This window comes from Perca fluviatilis, chromosome 2, assembly GCF_010015445.1.
Source record: "Perca fluviatilis chromosome 2, GENO_Pfluv_1.0, whole genome shotgun sequence".
Lineage (NCBI taxonomy): Eukaryota > Metazoa > Chordata > Actinopteri > Perciformes > Percidae > Perca > Perca fluviatilis.
The window spans coordinates 23,844,569-23,865,478 of record NC_053113.1 but is presented as its reverse complement, the minus strand read 5'-3'; the positions used below and the strand labels follow the sequence as shown (position 1 = coordinate 23,865,478).

Below are 20,910 nucleotides of genomic sequence, written 5' to 3'. Positions count from 1 at the left end.
CTAATATATGTAAAAATTGTAACCAGAGAGTGAGTGAGTTTTGAAAAAAAAAAAAAGAAAAAAAAGAAATATATATATATACATAAAAAATATGGGCCATTTTACGAAAATGTATGGCTAATTGCAAATTTGGTCCGACTATGTCAGATTTTAGAAGCTCCACAGTCTGACATGACAGCCGGCCGGCCTGTCCACCTTAACAGACCCACTGTGAGCTGGCTGGAGCTCTATCAGGAGACTCGCAGACAAGAGGCGTTTAGTTCCCCGATTGTTTGTTTAAATTAACTGGAACCCGTGGTTTTTCGAAGTTACAATGCTCCACAAGAGATTGCAGCCGTAACGTAACAAGCTCACTGACCGGGCTGTCACTCACACACCGGCCACGGAGCAGGCAGAGGCGAGAGAGAGCAGCGTCTGACAGAGCAGAGAGATACCCGTCTCCTTTTGACAGTCTTGAAAATAAATTATAATATGTATATTAGAGCTGTCAGTCTTCCTCTATCATAAGCGCCGATTTAGGTTTTCCTCCATGGGTGCTCACGGGTGCACGGCCTTTAAAAAAAAAAAAATAAGTAGTCCAAATTGTTTTGCATTTCATAGGAAATGGACACCGGCCGACACAAACACAAACGCCTAACTCGATAATAAAGCCGTAAAGTATGTCTTACAGCTCTACTTAGCAACAACTGAAATGTTTAATTGAAATTGAAAAGCAAGACCAAAGAATTCTGATGTTCAACACAAAAAATGAGGCAATTGGGGAACTCCTCTCCATGTTTTGACATCCATCATACAATTCCAAGAATTCCAAAATTTTGCAAAAGCTTTAAAAAATATATATAGAACAAGTTAATCTAGCAAGAAATGGAAAGAGAGAAACGGCTGCGTGTGTATTGATTTATGTGCATGTGTGAGCACTAGTGTGCAATGATGTACACAGAAGGGATTTCCCATCACTCGTGTGCTGACAGGACATTTCTCACATCATTACTATATCATCTATGCAACACACAACTCATTCAGCTAGATTTATTGACTGTGTCTGTGTGAAACAGGTGAGATTGTTTTCCTCAGTATTTGATCCTGCAGGGGAGATTAAATCATTTTATATGGTCTCATGTTACAATGAAACCGAGACGATGCAGCAAGCAAACTAGCAATAAAAACATTACACATTTTCAACTATAGAACTGTACTGTAAGGTTACGGGTTACGTTTAGACATTGCTGTGTGTTATGGATAGAGGTTGAGCAAGGCCAACCTTATAGCACATTTTATACACGAGACTTAAAAAAATAAATAAATAAAAAGGTAAGAAAGAAAGAGCCATTCACAACTGTCACAACAAGCACACAGGAGAGCGTAAACACCAACTATCAGGGTGCAAAATGAACTGCTTTGTCCATCAGCCAAATGGTTAGTGAATGCTTAAATTTTACTAGTCACATTACTCTTTTGGCTGGTGAGTGAAGCAAATCTACCAGCCACTTGCATATTTTACCAGCATTTGGCTGGTGGATGGTGCTAATGTTGTACCCTGCCAACTATCCAGTAGTCTATATCCATGACGTTCCACTTCCAGGATTGCTCCAGTGGCGCAGGAAATTCCGCCGAATGCATGTCTTGTCACCGAATTTTAAACTCCGGTGGATTTATGTGGACTATGGTTAACTGCTCCTCAGATTGCTGCATGGTAAATTGAGACATCTAGCTAGACTACCTGTTTTCTTTTGCATAACTAAAACAACTGTGGAACCTAGCCTACACGTTCCACCAAAAGAAGTTCCTTTCCCAGGCTATTTTGCAGCGGCAACGTGTCTCTGTGCGGAGCCTAGCACAGCCCATGACGATTGTGATTGATTTAAAGAAATGCCAATAAAACAGAGCACGTTTTCCTCCCATCCTGGAATGCTGTGGGGACTTGCCAGACCTGGCAAAGCGAGACTAACTGTTCAGTGATACTCGTCATTTAAAGGCAACATAAAAAGAAATGTTTTGATGCTGCTTTTAAAAGAAGTGAAACACATCTCAAATCCTCAGGAAGGCTATTCCAGCAACTAAGAGTATAACAACTAAAGGCAACTTTCCTGGATTTTGAATTGACCCACAGAACAGCAAAAATGCCAGTGCTAGATGACCTGAGAGGTCTGGGTTTTGGCTTTTAAGCATGTCAAACACATATCGTGGAGCAAGGCAATTCGCAGGCAACAGAACCCATCGATTTTAGCGCTTCAGGCCAGTATGTGTAGGTGTAGTGAGCTTTCTTTTGTTAGCCCATGTTCAGACTCTAAGGAACTGCAATCCCCCCAGTGGAGTATTCAGAACTTTTTTAAAAATTAAAAGTATTCAATATTCAGAATAGGGCTGTTAAAATAATAATTTTTCCAATTAAAATCTTTGAGTGACTGATATCGATTAATAAAATCCCCCAAAATCGATCTTTTAATATGTTAATTTTGAATGTTACAAATATTTGAGGTTTGCTTCTTGCTTGTACAATTTACAACATAAGTTCTCTGAGAATCTCTATATCCAAGCAAAACTGGTATTGCAACTGAAATTTGCCTAACCTAATTGACATCGAATCTGGACCTTGTGAATCAGAATCGAATCAGAAAATGATTGGCAATAGCCCGCCCTAATGCAGAATGACCCATTTCAGAATAACGAGTATCATATTATTGTATATAACTACACTTAGCTTTAAAATGTTACTTAGGCGATCGGATCACAAGTGGACATCGCTAAATACAAGCGTAAACAACCAAAAAGACGCATTGTGCTCTAATAACTCAAACCACTTGGCGAGGTGGTCTGGGACGCATTTGGCCACATATCTTTTTAGTGTAAACGCTAATGCATCCCCAACAAGGACGTAACAGGAAAATACATCATCAATGCAGGACGTGGTGGTTGTTTTGGTGACAGCGCACCAACGCTCTGTAACTTTCCCATTTTACAACAAGTTGGACAAAGTGTTGCATGACCGTCCATCACTCTGCCCTATAGAAGGGCACGTGTTGGATTCCGCTGACAGCGATTTATCCAACGTGACTAGCAAGAGGGTGGACGAGGAAGTGACTTAGGCAGTAAGGACATCTGAACACAAGTGGTCAGCTGGAGACGCATTATAGACACAGGTGAAAACGGTGATGAGTCTCGGCTGTCCACTTGTGTATGGATTACCAAAACGCATTTTAAAACCAAGTGTAAACAGGGCCATTAATATGTAAAGGTGGAGCTAATTTTAACTACTAGGTAGCTTGATCTCTTAATGCATCTTGAAATATTAGTTGATTGTTAATATTTTTTATCTGAATTCATCAGAGGCGTTAATTTTTGCAGTATTTTAAGTCATCACAAAGCTAATCTTGTAACACTGTTGTATTAAATTAAACACTGAAACAGGACACTGCAGTCACTGGCCACAAGTCGTCGCGTCTTTGCTGCATTGCTGCACTGAAGCCACTAAAACCCTTAACTGTTAATTTATGTGGATTTATGCAGCTACTTATCCAGTATATGCACAAAATACTTAATGATTATTGTTGTGCATCTTTTGGCACTTTGCTTCCCTGCACTAATTGCAGTGTTTAAACAGTGACAAATACTGCAGTAAAGTCCACAGGGTGTGTGTGTGTGTGTGTGTGTGTGTGTGTGTGTGTGTGTGTGTGTGTGTGTGTGTGTGTGTGTGTGTGTGTGTGTGTGTGTGTGTGTGTGTGTGTGTATGTGCTGGGTCCACACTACCCCTTTTAGTTGTTATTATGATGGCAATCTCTCATATCCCACTCTTTGTCCCCTGATCTCTCATCGTTTCTCTCTAAATAAGCCTTGGAGACCACAATATATTACCCTTTCTTACACCGCACTCAAGAACACACATCCAGAGTCTCTCTCATACACATCACACAAACTGGCAAAGACTCAAGCTCCATTTTTTTCTATTACAATCTCTGAGAACACACACACGCAAGCACACACACACACACACACACACACACGAAAAGTGCTGATCCGAGGTAGCATAAACTTTGCCTGCGTCAGTATATCACCTTAATGCTGTAAAGCAGAGATATATGTTGACACTAAAAACTGAGTGTCCATTCTAACCATGACTGTGCAAAAACGTTGATGGAGGGATACCACTAATGACATGACCAAGGGAGTGAGAAGACACAAAGAAAGATTGAATGTTAGAGAGGAAGTTAGGAAGGGAGAAGGAAAATTAAATAAATATACATGATGAAAAGAGTTAAAATAGCAGTAAAATAAAAAGCTAAGAGAAAATTGGTTTTAGTGAAAGAGAGGGAAAATAAAAGGAGCTGGGTTGGAAATGATATTGCCCCCTCTCGAGCCGTGGTGTCAAAGGTCTTTTGCAATCCACAGCAGGTGACACTCCTACTGATTCCACCACTGCATGAGCACTGCAGCACATCTTAAAGCAATACAGTATTTCACTTTGGTCACACATTGTCTCTTCTCTTGGCAATAAATACAAGATCTCTGGGAACTCACGACCAATTGACTTTAAGCTGCCCCTGATTCACTGCCATCAGCAGTGCACAGGTTTTTGTTTTTTTTAACTGGAATCAATAAATGCAATGAGGAAATAGTGCCCTGCAAATATCAAACTGTGCACACATAAATACAGTTTGGTGCTATGGTATTTGTGTGGAAGTGTAACTTTAGCTTTGTCAAAATAACACAAAAGGGAGTGGTGCTAAATCTACTGTTGACAAGTGTTATTTCTCTCTCGCACACACTCATACACACAACGGAGCACACCAGTATTCCCATGATTTCATGTCCACTGTCACAGTGACAGTAGGTCCACGGCTCCCCCTAGTGATGAATCCACCAACCAGCACTATAAAACAAATGACAAGACATCTCTCTGGCTTTCTCTTCTGATGTCTCTCTGTGTCTCCCAAGACTCTCATTTTGTATCTCCTCTCTGTAACTAACCCACTGCACCACACAACTGTTAAACATGTTATAAAAGTGTCTCCATTTTGCCTCTCAGGGTTCTTCACACACCCACGCTATTACTCTTCATGTGCAACTGCATCATCATTACAAATTAGGCATTTAACTGCTGCGGTTATCTTGATGGAAGATCTGTTAGTGGGTGAGCGGAAAATAGTTCAGTCTCATATCCCATCCTTGTTACAAACGTACCTATTATTGAGTCCCCTGCAGGGATTTCAAATTGAGTTACATGAATGTGAGTTCAGACCGCTACCATTATGAGTTGTGGTATTTTGGCTGTGGTCTGATTTGGCAAAGGCTACAGTGAACCCTGAACATCAGTTAATATATTTAAAGTAAAGGATGAACGTGTTAAAGTTAAAGCTGGGTCGACTCCTTTCATTTTGTATAAAGCAGTGTGGGAGAGTAAGATGAAGCTCCACTGGGATGTTATCCTCAGGCGACCTCAGTGAGACCCAAGGAGAGCGCTGCCTCTTAAATAACAACATATCAGCTCTCATCAATAATGGACAAATACCAAGAGAGGGGATGAGCGACGCAGCGATACTTAAAGACCAGAGCGGAGAGAAACAATGTCTGACAGATGGATCATCTATGTCTTAGTAGAAGATGTGTTGTCCTTATTTTCACAGCCTGTATCCAGTAAATTAAAAGTTTATATGGTTAAGAAAGCAAAAGCAATACAGCAACAAAAAAAAGGGAAAATATGAATCAACAGGCTAAAGCGCATACTTCAGCACCTTCTGACAATGTCATTTGATTTTTCTTTATTTGCCAATGCCCAAATCTCTCTCATTTTTCTCAGATATAATAAAAGCAGACTTTTTGTTTTATTTTCTCAATAGTAAGCTGAGCATGGTGATCCACAGTGACTGTCTGGCACTCTCCTAAATGAGCATGTCCATAGAACAAAATGATGCCCTATTGATTCACTCAGATGGCTAGTGCTGACACAAGTGAAACACAAGAGGTCTATGCGTGCATGCGTGCATGCGTGTATATGTCTGTGGTTGCAGAGACTTATAGGCCTAGTTATAACTTATAGTAGAGTTACAGCATTGCGTGTGAGAGTCCTGCTGATTTCCTCAGCTGTAGAGTTGCTTTATTAATGAGAATCATGTTAAGAACATGCATTAGCTTACTCAATAGCCAACATAATAGACATTATGTGTGAGAGAACAGGCGGTGCACAAGATGATCGATCAGTAAGAATGATTAAACATGAATTACCTTAAAGCATTTCTGTCTGAGCAGACAATTCCTTCTCCTCCTGCTCTCAAATGAGCATATTGATCTCGAATACTACTTTAATCAATATTTAACTCAGTTTCAGTAATTTGCAGGACTAAATTATATTATAGTGTCTGAATTTATTTTAGACTCTAAATTAGAGCTCAAAAAGGTAAAATATAATTAAACATTTAGCAATGTTGCCACATCTGTAATGATTTATTATATTTAAGTATTAAGTAATTAATATTGGATTCATCTTAAATTTCAAAACATTGGTCATGTGATATAAAACTCAGTTCATGGAAGTTTATTAGGTATACCTAGCTAAAACTAAAGCAGTCTGATACAGTCCTGCAATAAATCGTCCCTTCATGAAGGTTATGATGTTGTTGAAACTGTTCTCTCGAGGTGTTGATTCAACTGTAGGATCATTTTGGAGGCTGCAGTTTGTGGTGTTGTTGAACTGCGTGCCCCATATGAATGAGGGCAGGCTAATTGCTTTTACTGATTAGTAAATACAGTATATGTCATTTGGGCTACAGATTTAGATTAGGAAAAAAAAGCGCAATATCATACAGGATTGCACAGCTTAGGCTATACACAGACAGTAAGTACAGTTAGTAGCAATCACAAATTTCACTTATTTGAATAAGTGACTTGACTACTTTAAATGCAAAATGGGGACAATCTAAACTTATTAAAACCCCCATCAGGGTCTGTCTCTATGAACACCTCACACTAACCAGGTAGGCCTACAGTAGAGTCGCTTACATTTAACAAAAACATCCTCAATTACATCAGCAAATTGTACTACACAGCAACATTTAACCAGCGATAAAGCCACAGAGCAAGCAAAGAGAAACACAGACAGAACGGTGAGTCAATAAGACAGAGAGATGATAATAGAGGATCTGACTCACGCTATTTAAAAAGACGCCATTCTCCTCGTCTTTGTGGAGCCAAGTAGTCTGTCCTTGTCGTATAGCTAATTCTCCACTGCAGTTGCTACTGGGACGATTTTTTTTGTTGTTGTCTCAGGACTCTCAATGCTTCAATGCTACTAGCTAGCAAGCCTTACAAAACTAAAGTAGCCTAACTGATGATAGCAGTATTAGAAAACTAGCTAACTCTTTCCCTGGTTGTTTAACTTGAATAACGTTACTAACTTTCTATTATTTGAGTCGTGTCCTGCACCGCCTGACAGTGTACAGTGACGAGTTAATATGGTTGTGTTCTTTAATGCTAATTGGAGGATGTGAAGTTCACCTGGCTTCACCTGTATGCACACGTTGACGTCTCGTGCCGTCCGGGCTGCAATATTATTTTTCACAACCCAGACTAACATGTGTCAGCCGTTACGATCCAGATGGTTGCTGTTTCACCGATTTGAAGAAACTCAATGAAAACTGGAGGAGATGCCGGATATGTGACCACGAGATACAGGAAATTGTTGAAAGCAATAAAGGAACTCTTTAAAATCCTCTGGAGTTTGTTGCTTTAACAGTGTGTAACTTAATTGAACATGCTGTCAAATAATTAGAAATTAGCTCTCTTTCTCTCTGTCCAAACAACACAGTCTAGTTTGAATTTGCCTGAATCTGGTTGAAGCTAATGGGTATGTAATAAATCAAACACACACACACACACACACACACACACACACACACACTTGATTTGCCAATTGAAACTGCAGTGTAAGGAATTTCCAACCAATAAAATAGATGTCATATTATATATATATAACGACGAAAAGATAGCTACTGTAATTTTTAGTATGTATAGCCTACTATTGGATGCATGGCTCCACATACACAACACACATACACTTCTGTGACCGTCTGACCGATTAAGTATTTAGTGAGGATACCAGCTCCTATGTTAAATATTCACTTGTTTTCCAAGATGAATAAAGGATGAGCAATTGACGCATTTATATGCCTGTCTGTGTCTGATTGTGTGTGTGTGTGTGTGTGTGTGTGTGTGTGTGTGTGTGTGTGTGTGTGTGTGTGTGTGTGTGTGTGTGTGTGTGTGTGTGCGTGTGTGTGTGAATCACTGGTTGAGCGCACAATTTCACTCACTGTTTCTCAAGTGTCGATTGGTTACAGCTTCATTAGGCTCTGCTTAAATACACAGACTGACTACACACACACACACACACACACACTTATATACAGAGAGATTTACACACACAGATATAGCAATGATTTTTAAGTCAGAACCATGGTGTTGTGGTGGAGATTTCAGGGCATAGAACAGCTGTCAATCACTTTTACATATGGACGAATGATAACCTCCTCAGTCCCATCTTCCTGTACTTGAGCATGAACACCACTTGCTTCCTTTAGGTAGTATTACAAATATAATATTATCTGATTTCTTCTTTTCATTTTTAATAGTCCTCTTCTATTTGTATTTTAGCTTATTTTTCATTTCTCTTCACCGCTCCATCTCCATCTCCAATACTTCACTCTTGTTTATGTCTGTTAATAAATAAAGTTGCATGCCTGGACAGCTTATCCTTACATAGGCAGACACCAGAGTCTAAACACCTTGGACACATGGGCTCCAGTCCATAGAGGACAGACTTGTGACTGGCTGTAGTCAGTAAACATTCACTGTTGCTTTCTCTTAATTGGGGTTCAAACATAGCACTGTTATATTCGTTCTGATTTTCTCTTCCTGCTTCATAGTAATGTGGAGCTCGGAAACAGTCCCACAGAGCCAAGTTTTACTAACGTTTTACTACTCATTACTTAAATCAGATGGTGAGTATAGCAAACATCTGTAACTCCTGAACAACATGGTGTAACACCATTACCATTTATAATTTAATTTGAATAACAGCGTGAATGCAAAATAAAATGTATCACTAGAGCAAATAACAATCATATGCATGTTTGCAAAAGGGCTCCAAAGGGTGTCAGAGAATGTTTGGTGGTACTCCCTCATAGCATTCCTCGATAATAGTTAAAACCTGTGAAACTATAGAGGAATAATTTTACAATGCACCCTCACCCATTATATATATATATATATATATATATATATATATATATATATATATATATATATATATATATATATATATATATACACACACATATATACACACACACTTTTTTTAAGGATTAAATGATGTAAAAACTGAAAAATAAGAAGATAGCAAAGAACAGAGGCAAGAAGAAAAAGTGAGTGACAGATGAGTAGAGAAACAACTGTGGGGACACTGTAACTCTGTCACCTTCACACCATGGTCTATCAGCGGACAGAGCTTATTTAATCAGATGGTCTGTGAAACATCCAGACTGTCTGCACATACACACACACACACACACACACACACATACACTAGTATGCTCAGCACATGGCATATGCTTCATAATGTGATCTTCTGCCCCCTGGAGGTCTAAATGCCCCTTCACTGTCACTCTTTTACCCAGCATTCCCTGCTCTGTATCCAATAATATCATGGGCTTTTGATTAATCTATTTTCCCGCTAGGCTGATTGAATTGATGATGATAATTCGGTCTGTGTGATCAAAAATCAGCAGAGTGCATTTGCCATTTAGGTTAAAAGGGGATGTACTAGATTTATGCTTTTCGTTTTTTACAGAAAAGGCTGTTTGAACACAATAGTTATTTTTCAGCTTAATATTCATTTAGTTACCCAAATGAAAACATGGAAACTGCTTGTGTGAGCTGAAGCAGCTACCTGCTTAAATGAAATGCCAAAACATTAATTATTTCACCAAAGCATCACAAAAGCATCACAAAAGCTCACAAAAAGCGCAGAAACTGAACCAGACCAAGTATTGCTGCATCACAATGGCATAATGCAACATTTTACAAATAATAAATAAAAACTTGATAACAAAAAAGAAACTGTGTATAAAATGATGTAACTTATCCTAATTAATTTCCTACAAACTGTGAGTTCATTTCAATATTAGAGTGTTTCAACCAAGGCAAGCAGAATACTTCCTCACATTGAAGTGATTCAAAAATGGCAGATGGTGGAAGCATTGACCGACAGGTGCACTGGCTGGCTGTCAAAGTCAGTTTCTAAAGATCTTTTTTAAATCCACTCTTTCTGGAACAAAGTTGCTGATCTCTGCTTTCTTATCACAGTTCACTAACATAGTGTCACATAGTGACAGTATCTGACCCTGATTGGATAATTAGCGTTAACGTTTGCCACATTTCCCCCGAGGAAATGTTGAATGCATATGTTCCGAATTGAACACAGTAAGACGTCATTATAGCCTACAGTACATGGTCAAGATGCACATTAACAATGAAGTAGTCAAGCACACAGAAGAAACTGACACACAAAGACACACGCAGATGCTCCTTCACAACTGAAAACACACACCTACACCCCAAACACAGACACACACACACACACACTCATGAATAATAAACTGGAGGGCATGTGAGGGCACTCTGTGAAGCTGAGGCTCATATAAGCTTGTATGTTTGTCTCTTCTTCCTCTTTCCATCTGTGCTATTTGTATAATTTTGAATGAATCAAAAAATTTAAACCATGCATGTGTGTGTGATGTGCATGCGCTCCTGCACGTCTGTTTTTGCAAAGCACTAAATTGAATCAAAACAGTAAGAAAAAGTGAGGACATTGTTCTTAGTCCAAAATTGTGTTTACATTTTAAGTTAGTTTGAGGTTTGTACATATAACATATCTCTGCTACATGACTACACAATCAAGCTTTTTTCACTACTTTTCTCCAATCTTTTTTGTGAAATACTGCAGGATAAAACCACTTTCAGACCACTATAAAGTATTCAGAAGGAAGAATAAAAATCACTCTTTGGTGGAGCTGTCACAGAAACCTATGAAGGTGTACCATAAGTAGACATTTCTTTATTTTAAAGGGTCATTAGCCAAATAGGTTGAGTCAGGAAATGCTTCCTCAGACTTTGGCATGTCACGACTCACCTCTCTCTACAGAGCCAGAAGGAAAATTTGTTGGAAGGGCACTGAGGGCACTTCACCGATTTGCATCTCTTCCTCTGGGGTGTTCATATGTTAATAAAAGCATTTCATTTTAATATTTTGTAGGTGAAGGTTTTTGTTTGGGTAAATTCATGGCTGGATTTAGTTGTTTTATAGTTAAAGGATTTACATTTCTGTGTGGAAGAAGTGCCCAGCACAGGTCTTGACCACCGATACACAGTGACCTGGAAAAGGAATCGGGCAGTCAGCTGTTTTATTAGTTTGCCATGGCAATGAACACAAAAACTCAAACACACACACCAAAACACACAGGCCCATGTACACATACTGTATATACCAAGGTCCCAAGGTGAAATGCTAACAGCACATGGCTCATATGGCCTGTTTCCCCGACTCCCCCTTTCTTTCTCTCCATTGGTGGACACAAAGGGGTGATGGAAAAGTCACACTCCATGCTGTAATTTCCTCTGTACCAACACAAGTTTAGACTGATTGTAATATAGTCAAATATGTTTGCAGAATATAGCCACAGAATCAGTGATGAGAGCGCCTGGGGAATGAACAGGCTGTTCAAATGACCAAAATACAGTTCATGGAAATGTTAAGCCAGCAGTCTCTCCAAATATAAAACACACACGGACACCTCATTTCTAATCAACACTGTGGAGCCTTATTTGGCTATTGTGTGATTGGTATTACGTATGCTGAAATAAAAAATGAAATCACTTTTACGGGTGTATTTATTCATTCATTTTATCAATCTGGAGTTTGTATTTATGATATTATTCATGTGGTGCTGTTAGATGTTTAATAATGCTTATAGAGGACAGCAGTGAATGTGTGGTTTTGAAGCAGGGGGTGTCCATAGAAGACATTCGTGTTCAGGCAACTTTCATGGATAAATAAACTTGAAAGGTTAATCACAAGCTACAACCAACAACAGAAACTTTATCGGAGAATTACATGGTTTATTCAAGATGAACAAGAACAACAACACAACGAAGACAGAGCAGCTACATGTTGCTTTCTAGCCTGAAGGCTGAGCAGTGATCTACACAACGTCCCGATCACACTCACTAAAACCACTCACCAACATGAGGCTTTGTCACAGATAACAATAGAGGGAATAACAAAGAACACATGAGCGTAGTGGGTCTCTACCAGTGCCCATGAAGTAGATCATCTTCAAAACAACAACTATTTAACAACTTGCAGTACATGAGCTATTTGGAGGATGATTTAAACCATGTTTTTTATTCGGTGCTGTACATGTATACATTCTGATTATACATGACCCTGGTATTACTTCTATTAATGACACATTACTTGCTTTGAAACACATGTCCAGTTAAAATGCTTTGGTTGTGCAGCTAAAAGGACTGTGTAGCAAAAACTGAACATTGCCATGAGTTACTCCACACATTAGCATTAGTATATCCACAATACAAATGTGCGTACATGTCAATGATAAACTGTCCAAGATAATAATGAATACTGCAATGATTGGGTTTTTCACTTTTAAACACTATAATCAAACTTAGAAAATGCATTAAGTTAATGTTTTGGGCTTCATGTGGTTTGTTTGTTTATTTGTCATGCCACAGGATTTATTTGTGTGTGAATGTGTGCACTGCATTAAATATGGTTCAATACAGCTTGTGAAAGAACATGGAAAATGTGCCACGTTACAAAATGAGTGCACTCATAGGAAAATCCCATTTTCCTCTCTTTTTGTTTATTTCAAGAATGAATTTGTCAAGAGTAATTGAGTAATGAGTCAAATCGAGGTTACTGCATTCTATCAAGTACTCATACAACACACTAACATGTGGCCTTAGTGATCAGTCAACTGGGTTTCACATTGAGATCAATAGTCCCCATGATGCAGTGGACATTGCATTGTATAACATGGCTGACCTTATAACTGTTGGAAACAAAGATGCAGTATATGGGCTCACTTGGTAAACATGCTGGTTTTCTAGATAAACATTTTTAAAGCTTTTTCCACACCTCAGATCTCCATTGTGTGTTTTATTCCAGTTACTGGTGTACAAACCTTTCTTTTTTTTATCTCCAATAGACCGTTTTCATGGCAAACATGTTGACATGTCATAGTAGGAAAAGCACAGGTGTACTCAAAACCATTAATGATGGCTGCATTCCACTTAGGAGAGGCCCTGGTATTGTGCATGCTGACTCACTGAACTAGCTTACTGGGACACTTGATGGAATTGAGCCATCGTTAAGGTTATCAATTCCAGCTGTGCTTTTCCTACTATGACAAGTCAACATGTCTGCTGTGAAAAAGGTCCATGGAACAAGAATAAGGTGAACACAACATCCAGGAAACATACATAACATCATACAAACAAGGCATTTTTAAACAAACAGTGGCCAAATAACCACAAGCCCCACAACCAGGCACCATCCAACTATCCAGAATCCATCACACATAACATTTCGATTTGATTTATCAAAAGTCGATTCTTGAACCAAAGATGATAAAAGAGACTTTCCTACACTGTTCAAGCAGCACTTACAACTCAAATTTACATTTCTAGTGGCGGCGCCCTCTAGCGGACATAGTAATTATGATGGGAGCAAAGCAAGAAGTAAGGTGACGAAGTATAAAAGCGCCAAGGAGTTGTTGTTTTTTAACTTTTTGGAACAAATGAAATTCTGTCACTGTGTCATGTGCACAACCGGAAGTGAATAACATAACAAATGTCCAAGTAGTTTTGGAGCCCAAACCAAACCAAACTGCTACCGTTTCACAACTTTAACGACATGTTTAAAACCAGGACCATTACGTTCTGTGGTTTAGATATGAGGAACAGGCCCCCAGTAAGTGTGCCGGGCTTTGAAGCAAATTGAACATAATGGCCAAACGGTTGAATTGCAACTGCCGGCCCATCACGTGATTCCTTCTGGCCCAAAAATAATGTTTCCATAGACATCCTTACATGGCGAAAGAGACGTCTGTAAATCAGTGGATACAACATTTTTACCATCACAAACCCCTGCGAAATGACTCCTTCCACTATCACTACCGGTCCGATAACTTTAGGAAAGTCTAGAATAGACGCATGATTAAATAATTTAAACCCCATTAGCGGGGTGCTAAACCGGAAGTGCCGATTCATGCTTTATGCGCCACTGAGCAACTCTCATAGAATTGAACAGGGCTCCGCCTTGAACGTTGTATCCAGTTTTTATAATACATCCATGATGAGGACGAAAGACACGTGGGTGGAATTTCCTGTAACCGGGTGTTGATTTATGAAAGTGTTGTTGTTGTTATGGGTTGTTTTAGAAGTTAGGAAGAATCAACCTCATATGTCATATGGTTTGGAGGACTTGTGATAAAATAATAGGTATATCAACGATGCAGAGGAATCTACAGTTAATACACACTAAAACTTGTAAACAACTCAGTGTCTCTCAAGTCAGCAGTGGGCAGAGTCAACATCAATCCCTTTTAGCAGTGATGCTGTTGGCAGCAAATTACCCTGTGGATGTGAGTCTTGTGAGTACTAAGGACTATTGCTAAAAGGAAAGTCCTACAATCACACACACACACACACACACACACACACACACACACACACACACACACAGGCAAGTGAGGTTACCTGTAGAGCATGCCTGTCTGGCTCTTGACCGTGTCGTGCAGCGACAACGAGTGGAAGTTGAGAAACTCCTCCAGCTGTTTGAGCTGCACCATATTGTTGGATTTGTTTGGTGTCCACAACATCAGAGGAGCGTAGGGTCGCGGCCCCATCCCTGTGGACGTCTGCCTAGCGAGCCTCCCCTGACCCGGGCCTTGGGCCTGGACCACGCCCTGACCTCTGGACCCCTTCTGCTTCGGGTTGGGGATGTCTGGGCATGTTGTTTTGTACAAGTACATCTTTCGGCTTTCTTCTTCACTTTATCCTCTCTTTGAATCTCTCCCGTCTTCTGTGAGTCTGTCCCAAAAACATGAACGCTCAGAGTAATCCAGGTAGGCCGCCTCGCCCACGCAGTGCTACATGGAGCAGAGGACTCTACTGTATGAGTGTGTGATTAACGCTCAAAGGAAAGTAAAGTATTCCTCTGGATGAAGCTCCATATTAAGTATTTTCCTCTTATTTAAATAAGAAAAAAGAAGAAGCAATGCAGGAAAATCCAACTTGGAAAAACATCATTTGAAAAGAGAAAAACAGTATTCAAGGGTCCATAATTAAACTTGAGTCCAAACTGTCTGCATGCTGCACATCATGTGCAGGAAACAGGCTTTTTCTTTACATGTGCTCCTCCATGGGCTGTGCCACATATGTTCTCTGTACACATACACACATGCAGATATCCCGCTCTCTCTCCTCTGCTCTCTCTATCACACAACACACACACTCATGCTGTCACTTTGCCCCCTGCTCTGCCAGTCTACATTATAAGCTCAGTTTGGTTTTGCTCACTATTAAATGGCATGGGAATCTGGGACATTATTTCCTTCCTTTTTTTTTTTTTTTTTTTTTTTTTTTTTTTTTTTTTTTTTTTTTTTTTTTTTTTTTTTTTTTCTATTTCTCTCACTTTTTTTTTTTTTCTCTCTCTCTCTCTCTCTCTCTCCCTTCTTTTACCCTTTTTCTCTCCAACTCCCTCTTGTGCTCTCTCACTTTGCCCATCATTCCTCCTTTGTCTCTCAGTATTCCCTGTCACAAGTCCTTCACTTACTCCTGATTTCCTCTCGTCTCTCTTACAGCATTCCCGCTATTTCCTTTGATTCCACCCATCTCTTGTTATCACACGTGTGCATGTTTTACTCACTTTTCCATCCTCAACCTTTAATAATCCTTTAATATTTACTTTTTACAGTAATCACTTTTATCCATTTTTGTCTGTAATTTCTTTACCCTGCCCTTCCTTTCTCTGTCTCTCTTTAAACAAACTGGAGCTTCACCCATAACAAACTAAAATAAACACACACACACACACACACTCTCACACAAGACGCTTTATGCACAATAGCTAACAGTCTGGGCAGTGCTTTTGTAATTAAATGAACCACAAAATGAAATGGGGAAGCCTCTTTCTTCTGGCCTGATTTACCACTCTTTCACCCCACACACACACACACACACACACATTATCTCACCTCTGGCCTCCTCTTGGGAGTGACATCACGTCTGGTCCTTCAGTGGATTGTGGGAATCATGAGGAATGCCATTCTCCCATATCAGGAAATTTGAGTTTAGACACACACTGTCACTCTTTCTACAAACACACACACACAAACACACACACACACACACACGCACACACACGCACACACACACACACACACACACACACACACATTCATCCTTGGTATTCAACAAATCATTTTGGAAATTACTTGGCCAAACAACCCAAACATGGATGGGTCCAACATGCACATGCACACACAAACAAAGCAATGATGTAATGACACATGGAACTAGTTGTGCATGTGCTGTTGAAGTTCTTTATCGTAATATAAATCCATCCTCTATTTAACTTTTGTTTGTCAGGATCGAGTTACTTTCTTCTCTCCTGCAGGTATCACGTAACTGCTTGGCTGTCCTTTCTTTCTTAAACTTTGGGGTCCAAACTTAACTGTGTATAAACCTGGTTATGTTTTTTGTTTCCATTTTTGTTAATCCTAGAATAATGTTTCATTCTTTAAGATGCATTTCTTAAAATTTTGTAATAACCATATGACTAAAGAAATTGTATAAATAAATGGCTTGCAATCACAGAATATTTAAAACAACCACAATTTTAAGTTTTTTCTAAACTTGAATAAAAAAATACTTTTATTGATCCCACAAGGGAAAATATTTACAGTAAGGGTAAAATATTCCAGAGCTGACCAATACCAGACCCCCATAATAAACCTGAAAAAAAGATGAACCTGTGGCAGAAACTGATTGTATCAATGCAAAGACGACCGGATACATGTACAAACACACAATACAGAATTAGAGAGAGAGGCTGAGGCAGAGGGTCAGCTGTGTCCACTGTCCGGTAGGATGGGTGGAAAAACTGATCCTGCCTGGCAGCAGGAATGTCAGCTGAGCTTATGCAATGCCAGTGTATTTATGACGTATTTATAGTCACTAGAAACATACACATCCATACACATGGAGCCTACATACTGGTATGCACACACATTCAATGCATATAAAGTAAAGAAGAACAAGAATAGAGAACAAAGAATTGCTGTTTTTGCAATAACAATTCACTATTTATTTTACAGTTGTGTCACGTTTCAGCTGCTCCGTGTGTCGGCAGGTGAGTCACTGAGGGATAGATCAGGGAGAGGTCAGTAATGGGGTCCAGTTGGGGGTTATGGCAGTGAGTATGGGAATCCTGCATTATGAGAAACAAAAGTGCATCTGCTTTTTATTCCTGTCTAAATTTGACACTTTTCTCACTTCCTCTCCCCTTACCTATTTTTCATTCTAAACTGTTTCCATCAACTTCATGCTCCCTGAGACTAATTAGCAATCTTTTTCAGTCTCTTTCATTTTGCCCCCACCACCCCCACATGCACTCCTTCTAGTGAGTGAATCCCTTTACAATAATTGCATATGTCTGATAATTATCCAGTGGTGCACAGCATGATAGAAACAGAACAAGTAGAGCAGCATACGATAGCACATCACTGCACATCATTTTTTGTGAATTAATGTAAAATAAAAAGATTAAATGACTGAAGTTTGTGTCCACAGTGTGCACTCTTACTAGCAATCTGCAGTGTAGAAAACAATATTTCTGTGTTGTTTACTTGAATGAGAAAGCTCTTTCTATGCCATCTGACTCTATGGCAGCAATAATTATGCCAGTGATCAGTCTCCAGCCCTCAGGGACAGTGTGTTGGCCTACATTCTCCACTAAATCCCATTGTTACTATCATTGAAAATCTAAACCAGCTTAAAGTTGAAGGGTGAGAGCAAAGTGAGGATGATAACATTATATTACATTGACTGCACAAAATACAGTTTATGAAAAAAATACAACAATTTCAGGTGTCCCTAGGCTCCTCTTTTATTCTTCTAAAAGGTTTTGAAAGATCAGCCAGTGAGATAAAACACTATTCCACTGCATTTCGTGGTTTGGCTACATCAGAAAGAGTGAGGATACTATGACCATGCTCTGTGCAAGGGTCGCTATTGTGTGAATCAAACCACCAATCTTGGCAGCAGCCCCAAACTTCATCCATCAAGCTCTACTGGAACATGTGTTTTTGTTCTCCACGCAGGATCATGTTGCAACACCTTTGTCTCTGGTGCTAGGGTGTAAGGAAATATATATCCAATAACTATAGAGAATGGCAGCGATACTGTTGGCTGTGGTTAACATTTCATCCAGTCAAGTTTCCTTACTTGCTTTCTGTTGTTGGAAAAAACAAGAATTATAGCTTGTTGGCAACTTTCAGAATTGATTTGCAGTATGAAGTGTTTTAGTGTGTCTGTCTATCAGTCTGCAACTGTGCTGCTGACTAATGATGATGATCCATTGTGTTACTTACTGATAGTTTACTTGTCGGTTTCAAACTTTGCTCTATTAAAGCATTATTTTACTTAAAGCTGGGGTATGCAGTGTTCTGGAAAAGGCAAAAAATAAATAAAAATTGAAAATATAGCCCTCCTTCTGCAGCTCTCCCCTCTCTGTCCTAAGCTCCTCCTACCAGACAATAGTGATTGTGATCCTGATGCCGCTATATGTTTACTATGCAGACTATTGGGCCTTAAAAGCCCTGTGAGAAAACATACTGTGATTCACGTTCATGTTTATGAATAAAATGTGTCAAAATCAGCAAAGCGTTTCAGAGATAGAAAGAAAATGTTGCTAATAGTTGCTGCTAATCATAGCCGTAAGCTTTAGCCGCAGCTGCGAGCCCATGGCTACGGTTAGAAGGCTAAACTAATAGAGCGATGGAAATAAAATGTTGCTAATTGTTAAGCCTTCTGCTAACCATAGTCATGAAGTTTAGTCGCAGACAGGCTTGATTTTCTAAAGCCTGAAAACAAAGCCAGCGACGGTGGTGCAGAGGACAAGTTATCTCTTAGTCCAGTTTATTTACAATTTGCTGAAAGGTTATGGAATTTTTTTCTCAAAGACGCTATCTAAAACCAACCCCAGTTTACTGTACTGTAAATAGTGTGATCCAAGACAGCACAAGGTAGGTTATGTGTGCACACGATACCATACAAACAGCTATGACAAACACCATCTAAAGGAACATTTACAAGGTGATTGGTGTTTTGCTAGTCACAGAAAATCTATTATAGTTATCTCAATCTAGTAAAGCCAAATTAATTTATAAATTGTCAACAGGTGCATAAAGACAGTAATGAGGAGAAATTGTTTAAATAATTTGCTTATATCAAAAACACATTAGCATTAGATTAATTTGTAAGAGGAAACAAAATGCATATTTGAGGGGGAGAAAAGGTTATTTTTAGCTCAGTTGTAAAAGCCTGGGATTTCTGTGATAATATTCTGCCCCAGTTTTTATGCAAAATCACTGGAGAGCTAAAAATCGTAGCAATTGTTCTGATTCAAATGAGAGAGTGGATATCCAGCCATCGCATGCTGTTTGGCATCCACGACAGGGGCTCAGAGAGGAGAGTTGGCAGACAGTCTGTGTGTGTGCGTGTGTGTGTGTGTGTGTGTGTGTGTGTGTGTGTGTGTGTGTGTGTGTGTGTGTGTGTGTGTGTGTGTGTGTGTGTGTGTGTGTGTGTGTGTGGCACAAGTTGGCTGATGAAGGAGACTTTTGGAGGCTTTCATTTCATGCTCACGTCTTTTCTAGGTCAGAGTCAATCGTTGTCGTTCTATCAAGCAGAATACTGACTCCCTGTCATAATAACGTAGTCCCAATGATCAGACACTAACGATCAGTGTTGATTCTCCAGAGGGAATGAATTATGAAATGTGTTTCCTGTCCGTGTACGAGTATGTGCGTGCAAGTGTGTGAAGGTCGTGCTAATCTTATAGTGATTCACACAGTGAAGTCCTTTTTATTGGTCCTTCCACTGAGCTCATCACTGCGGAAACATACCTACAGTATTAAACACACTCACACATGGACACTGCACACGCATCTGTCAATCTGTCAGTTGAGCCACGAGAGGCTGTCATCATAAGCTTTATGAGCCTGTAAATAAGGAGCATGTGAAGTGTGCAGCTACTAACATGTTGCCAAGCCAACTCTTAAATGTTGTCTTTGTACTTGTACTCTGCACAATGACAATAAAGTTGAATCTAATCTAAATAACATTAGAAGCCACATCTGAAATATCAACCTGACGTTGTATTTGATTTGATTTGAAGTGCATGTAACTCTTTGTAGGTGACTGAGAGGTGGAGAATATATATATATATATATATATATATATATATATATATATATATATATATACCAGCTAGTTGATTAGCTGGCTAGTTGGTTGGCCAGCTAACTGATTGGTTGTTCCTATTAATCCATGTATGGATGGTTTAGCAAAGTTAAGCTAAATATTGTTAAGGTATGCTATGGCAACCAAAACCATGTGTGAAAGGTTATGAAAAGGCTGCAATCGTGGTTAAATATTTAAAATTTCAACATTGTTTGTATAAGAACACACATTATATTGGACATTTAAGGGTTATCTTTAAAAAAGATTGGCTGCTGACTTTATTATGTCACATGAATAAAATGTTTTTTTTAATAGTAA

At 39.2% G+C, this 20,910-nt stretch overlaps 1 protein-coding gene across 2 annotated transcripts in view; it reads right to left on the bottom strand.

Moving 5' to 3' along the window:
* Nucleotides 1–20,910, bottom strand: part of kcnab1a (potassium voltage-gated channel, shaker-related subfamily, beta member 1 a) — a 116,169-nt gene that overhangs the window by 93,026 nt on the left and 2,233 nt on the right. The window contains exon 1 of one of the 2 annotated variants that reach the window (XM_039777756.1): nt 14,827–15,587. The exons of the other annotated variant lie outside the window; for it this stretch is intronic. Within the exon in view, the coding sequence (XP_039633690.1) occupies nt 14,827–15,101 (275 nt within the window). The 5' untranslated portion in view covers nt 15,102–15,587. Of the gene's footprint in view, nt 1–14,826; nt 15,588–20,910 lie in introns of those variants that run through there. 2 annotated transcript variants of the gene reach the window in all.